The sequence below is a fragment of the Palaemon carinicauda genome, chromosome 20 (genome assembly GCF_036898095.1).
Source record: "Palaemon carinicauda isolate YSFRI2023 chromosome 20, ASM3689809v2, whole genome shotgun sequence".
Taxonomy (NCBI): Eukaryota; Metazoa; Arthropoda; class Malacostraca; order Decapoda; family Palaemonidae; genus Palaemon; species Palaemon carinicauda.
In genome coordinates, this window is record NC_090744.1 from 28,492,103 (window position 1) to 28,500,382 (window position 8,280).

Here is an 8,280-nt window from a genome sequence, read left to right on the forward strand (position 1 = left end):
ATAAATATATATTATATATATATGCATATATATATATATATATATATATATATATATATATATATATATATTTTTTTTTTCACTTGCCAGGATACAACCCTATTTGTGTCCAATCTATCGAAGTCTAGACATGGATGGCTATACAGTATATGAAAGGTCTGTGACTCACTAACGGGTGTAAAGTAGCAGGAGCCTGCATGGTGAGGAGGAGGTATGCTGGCTGTTTAGTTCACCACTCACCTGGGTGAAGCGGGGTCATTTCATTCATAAAAAATACCTGAAGTATATGCTGTATTTAATTGTAGCACCTCTTTGGCCCACATTTTGAGGTTCCTTACATCTAGCATCAGGGTTTTTTTTTATCTCTTATTTTGAGGTGCCTCACTTCTAGTATTTGAGGTTCTTTGACCTCTATTTTGAAGTGCCTTATCTCTAGAATTAGGGGCTTTTTTATCTCTATTTTTAGGTGACTTACCTCTAGAACTAGGGGCTTTATGACCTCTATTTCGAGGTGCCTTATCTCTAGCATTAGGGGCTTTTTGACCTGATAATTTGAGGTGTCTTATCTCTAACTTAAGAGGCTTTTTTACCTCTTATTTTGAGGTGCCTTATCTCTAGCATTAGGGCCTTTTTTACCCCTTTTTTTGGGTGCCTTACCTCTAGAACTAGGGGTTTATGACCTCTATTTCGAGGTGCCTTATCTCTAGCATTAGGGGCTTTTTGACCTAATATTTTGAGGTGTCTTATCTCTAGATTTAGGGGCTTTTTCACCTCTTATTGTGAGGGGCCTTATCTCTATCATTAGGGCCTTTTTGACCTCTAATTTTGAGGTGTCTTATCTCTAGCATTAGGGGATTTTTTACCTCTATATTGAGGTGCCTTATCGCTAGCATTAGGAGCTTTTTGTCCTCTATTTTTAGGTGCCTTAACTTTAGATTTAGGGGCTTTATGACCTCTATTTTCAGGTGCCTTACCTCTAGCATAGAGGGGCTTTTTGACCTCTGATTTTGAGGGGCCTTATCTTTAGCATTAGGGTTTTTTTTACCTTTATTTTTAGGTGCTCTAACTTTAGCTTGAGGGGCTTTATGGCATCTATTTTAGGTGACTTCGCTCTAGCATTAGGGGCTTTTTAACCTCTGATTTTGAGGTGCCTTATCTCTAGCATTAGGGTCTTTTTCACCTCCATTTTTAGGTGCCTTATCTCTAGCATTAGGGGCTTTTTGACCTCTGATTTTGAGGTGCCAGATGCCTTATTTCTAGCATTAGGGGATTTTTTTAACCTATATTTTGAGGTGCCTTATCTCTAGCATTAGGATCCTTTTTACCTTAACTTTAGTTTTAGGGGCTTATTTATAGCATTAGGGGCTTTTTACCTCTATTTTTAGAAGCTTTATATATAGCATTAGGGGCTTTTTTTTATCTCGATTTTAAGGTGCATTACTTCTAGCATTAGAGGTTATTTGACCTCTATTTTAGGTGCCTTATATATAGCATTAGGGGCTTTTTTACCTTGATTTTGAGTTTCATTACTTGTAGCATTAGAGGCTCTTTGACCTCTATTTTTAGGTTTCTTATTTATAGCATTAGGGGCTTTTTTTTACCTCTATTTTGAGTTGCATTACTTCTAGCATTAGAGGCTCTTTGACCTCGCTTTTTAGGTGCCTTATTTATAGCATTTGGGGCTTTTGGACCTTGATTTTAAGGTGCATTACTTGTAGCATTAGAGACTCTTTGACCTCTCCTTTTAGGTGCCTTGTTTATAGCATTAGGGTTTTTTTTACCTCGATTTTTAGGAGCCTTATATATAGCATTAGTGGCTTTGTGATCTCGAGTTTGAGGTGCATTACTTGTAGCATTAGAGGCTCTTTGACATCTATTTTTAGGTGCATTATTTTTAGCATTAGGAGCTTTTTTACCTCTATTTTCATGAGCCTTATATATAGCATTAGGTGCTTTTTGACGTCGATTTTCAGGTGCATTACTTCTAACATTAGAGGCTCTTTGACCTTTTTTAGGTGCCTTATTTATAGCATTAGGGGCTTTTTTACCTCGATTTCTAGGTGCGTCACTTCTAGCATCAGAGCCTCTTTGACCTCTCTTTTTAGGTGCCTTATTTATAGCATTAGGGGCTTATAGACCTCGATTTTGAGGTGCATTACTTCTAGTATTAGGAGCTCTTTGACCTTTCTTTTTAGATGCCGTATTTATAGCATTAGGAGCTTTTTTACCTTGATTTTGAGGTGTATTTCTTTTAGCATTAGAGGCTCTTTGACCTCGCTTTTTAGGTGCCTTATTTATAGCATTAGGAGCTTTTGGACCTTGATTTTGAGGTTCATTACTTGTAGCATTAGAGGCTCTTTGACCTCTCTTTTTAGGTGCCTTGTTTATAGTATTTGGGGCTTGTTTTACCTCGATTTTGAGGTGCATTACTTCTAGCATTAGAGGCTCTTTGTCCTTTATTTTTAAGGGCCTTATTTATAGCATTAGGGGCCTTTTTACCTTTATTTTGAGGTGCCTTATTTCTAGCATTAAGGGGTTTTGTACCTCCATTTTGAGGGGCCTTAATTCTCGCATTAGGGTTTTTTTTTTTACCTTTATTTCAAGGTGATTTACCTCTAGATTTCTAGCATTAAGGGTTTTTTGCCTCTATTTTTAGGTGCCTTATTTCTAGCATTAAGGGTTTTTTTTTACCTCTATTTTGAGATGCCTTATTTCTAGCATTAAGGGTTTTTTTTTTTTCACCTCTACTTTGAGGTGCCTTATTTCTCGCATTAGGGGCTTTTTTACCTCTATCTCAAGGTGATTTTCCTCTAGCATTAAAGGCTATTTTACGTGTTCGTTTAAAGGCTCTTCGTTGCTGTTCTCTTCTGTCTGTTCTAGTTTTTCAAGATCTTAGTTTTTCGGTTTCCTTTGATATTTCATCTTCCACTTTCCTTAGTTCGTCAATTTCCTTCGAGATTCCATCGTATTCTTTCTTAGTTCGTCAGTTTCCTTCTAGATTTCAAGAGAGATTTCAGTGCCGTGTGTCCTCAGTTCGTCAGATTCCTCAGAGAAATCGATGGCATCCATCTCTTAGTCCATCGGGGCGATGGGTAGAGACAGGAATGCAATAAATTTTCTCCGCATACGTCATCACGCTAAAGTAAACGACGAGCAACACAATATATTTACCATTACGATCTGGATATGTCCTTTCTTTAATGTCGAATTTTGGGACTATCCTGTTGAAGAACCACATGTCGCTCACCGTTCAGTTGAACCATTCTCTCTCCGTCCTTATTTCCTTAGTTCCAATAGTCTCCAATTATAGGACATCGTTGCAAAAGCCCAAGCAAAGGATCATTCAAGGAGCGTACATTATGTTCTTCAAAGCTCGACAACTTCTGCAGCAACCACCAAAACCAGCTGTAGATGAAGGTGTTCCGAAGAGCCTCCTGTCGATCCTGTAGTTGTAATACACAATTCTCACATTCAGCTCCCTGTTCTAAAAATAGCCATTATCAATGTTCACTGCGTTGCATGCTTAGTTTTAAAAAAATGATCAGGTCTTCAGAAGTCATTTGAAGCTCGGGGCGGAGCCGTTCAGAACTGCTCCGGGAAGATTCTGTTCTGGAGTCATTCAGAACTCTATGCTAAGTCTACGGCTATGTCTTCTGAAGTCTTTTGAAGATTCCAGAAAATTTTCTTCAGGTGCCGCTTAGGGACCTCCGGGAAGAATGTTCTGGAGTCATTCAGAACTCCATGCTAAGTCTACGGCTGTTTCTTCTGAAGGCATTTGGAAATCAGGGAAAATTTTCTTCCGAAGCCGTTCAGAGTTTCTCTTCTAGGGTCATTCAGAACTCCATGCTAAGTCTATGGCCATTTCTTTCGAAGCCATTCGGAAGTCAATGAAGATTTTCTTCCGAAGCCGTTTAGGTCTCGGGGGGGAAAAAACTCTTCTTTCGTTTCAGTAAATCCTAGTAACTCAACAATAACAACAACAACAACAACAACAACAACAACAACATAATAATAATAATAACAATAATAATAATAACAATAATAATACTGATAATAATAGTAATAATAATAATACATGATTTAACTTATGGATTTGAGTCAAAGTTCTGAAGTCGTTCAACGCTCGGATTTGCAATTTGAAGGAAAAGTTAAGAGACTGAATAAGATGAAAAGATAATTAATACTATAATTTACTACTTTTATTATTAAATAACGCCTGCAGCGCACTTGGTGATCGAACTCTGGCGAAGGGTAATGGACGTTTTCAGCAAACCGCATTGAAATAACCGAAGGCTTCGACTTATTTTTTCAGGTTTGGGATTTAAAACAACCCATTTCCGGTACGAATCGATATCAGAGCCGTTCAAATCAGAAAATACGTCTCGAAAAAACGCATTTCACGAGTACTTTTCTGACGATTTAATTTTAGATAATCAATAATGATGTAATATTCGCATGATTTTTCCAATGGAATTATTACTTTCTAAATTTTTTTCGAAGGCGACGGATGTTACTATGTGTATAAGTTATGTTTTTACCAATGGTTTATATATTCACACACACACACAATATGTATGTATGGATTTATATATTTATATATATATATATATATATATATATATATATATATATATATATATATATATATATATATATATATATACATGCATATACTGTACATATATATATATATATATATATATATATATATATATATATACTTTATATATAATTATAGATATATATATATATATATATATATATATATATATATATATATACTTTATATATATATATATGTATATATATATACATATATATATATATATATATATGTGTGTGTGTGTGTGTGTATGCACATATTCAAATATATATATGTATATATATATATATATATATATATATATATATATATATATCTAGAAAAGGATCATTATTATGCATAATCAACATGGAACTGGTTTTTCTGAATGGAGTCACAAATAACATCTTTAATTAATGGATTTCGTATTTCTTATTCTTACGCCACTTGCAGACTAAAACAGATTTAATAATCAGATATCTTTGTTTTATTTTTTTCATGATTTGAGTCAGCCTTTATGTTTAGAGAACTTCATAAAATCGTTTTTTGAGTTGTTTAGTAAGGATTAGAAAACTAAACAGATAAAATTGTTTGTATAGACAGAAGATTTAATAGAAGTCCATCTCAAGAGATGTGTCAGAGTGTCAATTAGATAGTAAGATCACGTCCTTTCTTCCCTCTTGCTCACCAACTTCTTCAAACTTTTACTTCAGTGTAATTTTAGGGTTTAATCCAAGATCCATGCAGGTGCTGAATGGCCTCATTGGCCCTAGTGCCGGGCTATTTAACCCAAATTTATACATACATACATATACCAAGGCACTTCCCCCAATTTTGGGGCGTAGCCGACATCAACAAAGAAACAAAAACAAAAAGGGGACCTCTACTCTCTACGTTCCTCCCAGCAGTTAAAACTATAAAAACTATAAATCCAATCTACCTTATGATACAATCTTCCTTGCGATGCTTCAACGAACTGGTGCCACGCAGTCAGCAGAACAAAGAAGGCGATGAGCATGATGAACATCTTGTTCTTTCTGAAAGTAAAGAACAAGCGGGAAGCAGAACAATCAGTCGAACAATCACACTGAAATTGATATGGCCAAATATCCGTTCTTTGATTGTGAAAGACAGATTTAGAAAGAGAAATAGAATTACAGAATAATGCTTAAGATGTAGAATGACAAAAATCTTGGCACCTTTGATTTATAACCCACAGAGGGCTTTAATCAATTTAAAATATAGATTAAATTTATCAATTTTATGTTATAGGACTTATGAGAAAGGTTCAGTTTTACATATTAAATGTTGATGTTAAGATTGAAATATTGTAATGATCTGGAACTTAAGTATGACGTAATTTTTTTTTTTTTTCATTTTTTTTTTTTTTATTCTGCGCATGTGCGTACGTATTGTGCGTATGGCAGGACATAGTTTAGCCCTGGACATTGTAGAGGCCACCATAAACTATCGAGAAAACGGGTTCTGGGAGTTATAAGAGGATAAGGGACAAGTTAGAAAGAGACACTTGATTGTTTTTGCATGCGTGGAGACATTTTTGTGACACCAGTTGGAATACAACATATTTATTTATATATATTTTTTTACAATGCTACTGAAATTTGGGGGAATACAGGGAATTCTCTGAAGATCGAATATGATCAAAAGTTGTGTTCCTGATTATCACCTTTCACTTTTGAAACTGCATTCCGAAAATTCTGCTGCTAACTTTTGGGAATCTGAGTCTCGCGTCATAGACCTGTATTATTTCATTATTTCGTTTAAAATTGTTATCAATAGGTGAACTATTAGTATTTTATGAATCTTGTGAAATTTAAACCCTATGAGTCTTTTTATAGTTTATATATGATATTTTTGTTTTTGGCGTTGTTAATAGTTTATATATGACATATCTGTTTTGACGTTACTTTTTTTTAGATTGATTTATTGTTAATTTATTCTCTTCATTTATTTATTTCCTTATTTCCTTTCCTCACTGGGCTATTTTTCCCTGTTGGAGCCCCTGGGCTTATAGCACTTTGCTTTTCCAACTAGGGTTGTAGCTTGGACAGTAATAATAATAATAATATCATTATTCATAAATAAAGTTATTGTTATGTTTGCTGGCTATTTTCTTTCCCCGTTACTGTATTGCTCTATTCTGTGCTGAGTTAATCGACAAGGAATAAGACATTAGATTTCACACAACATACGTTGATGTAGCTTGACCGTAAGAACACATATTTTTACTGCTATATAACAGGCTCAACCACTACAGTAGGGATTTTAAAGACCATTTGTCACACCAGTCAGACAGTGAACATTAGCCCCACCCCTTTTCGTTCTAATTAACTGACCAATTGTTGCAAGTTTTAGTTTGTCCCTGATTCAACATTGCCTCAGTTCGCCCATCGTCAGACCACTATATGCCTTCTGTTCTCTCATATATATATATATATATATATATATATATATATATATATATATATATATATATATATATATATATATATATATATATTATTTATAAATGAATATATATATATATATATATATATATATATATATATATATATATATATATATATATATATATATATATGAAAGGAATTGAGGCTTGGTAAAATTATCAAGAATTAGATGGGTTTTTTCATAGCATAGTTTGGTAATCAATAATTAAAAAAAAGAAAAAATCATCGTTAATGTCCATGGTTTTTGAGGCACCAAAATGAACCATCTTCAATATTTGGATAAAAAGTAAATATAACATACTGTATGTTGATACTGAGAGTAGAACATGCAGATATTTCTCTTTCTAGTCAGGCTCACTATGTAATGTCAGTAGATTTTTGTGAAGAGTATTAAAACTATACTTTTTATTTTTTAAATTTTTGCTAAACAAACTCCAAATGTATTTTGTTGATACAGCTTTCATTAAGCCTTCAAATCAGACCAAACCATATAAGAACAAAAACATTGTTAAATGCTTAAACCCTTTAACGGTCAAATTTCCTTCTTCTTCTTCTTCTTCTTCTTCTTCTTCTTCTTCTTCTTCTTCTTCTTCGTCTACATCTTTTCCCACTTCTATGTGGGGTCGATGTTTCTGGTCAGCTTTCTCCATCTACTTTTGTCCCACACCTTATCACCGGTTAATCCCTTAGATCGAAGGTCATCCTTGATACAGTCCACCCACCTTCGCTTTGGTCTTCCTCTCCTTCTCATTCCCTGTACCTCCATTTCCATCACTCTCCTCCCAATATACTGTTCATCTCTTCTCATGACATGACCATACCACCTCAGTCTACTTATCTTAGTTCTTTATTTGATATAATTAAAGTTGCCTCTTTAGTTCCATCGTGAAATGTAAATAGGCTTCGCATCTCTAGATTTATTCACCGCCAATAAAGGAGTCAGTTAGCCCCATAAGTGGAAGAAGTCACGAAGCTATAAGCCATACGTTTGTTGAAGAGATATTTATGTCCATTTATCAATCAATGCTTTATGGCTCTATCTATATATTTATCTATATATCTATCTTTTCCAGAAGGCCTTTTTTTTATCACGCTCCCCCCCCCCCCTTCCTTTGTGATAATAGAAGGACAAGTGTCATTTCTTATTGATCTCCTCTTGAATTTTTCTGTGTATTATAAGCCTTTGAATGATACACAATTCCATAGGGTGTTGTATCCTTATCCTAA

At 34.3% G+C, this 8,280-nt stretch overlaps 1 protein-coding gene across 1 annotated transcript in view; it reads right to left on the reverse strand.

Moving 5' to 3' along the window:
- Window positions 1-7,703, reverse strand: part of LOC137659709 (uncharacterized) — a 14,547-nt gene extending 6,844 nt beyond the window's left edge. The window contains exon 1 of the mRNA XM_068394530.1: window positions 7,536-7,703. Coding sequence (XP_068250631.1) covers window positions 7,536-7,703 — 168 coding nt within the window. The remainder of the gene's footprint in view (window positions 1-7,535) is intronic.
- Window positions 7,704-8,280: the final 577 nt, after the last annotated feature.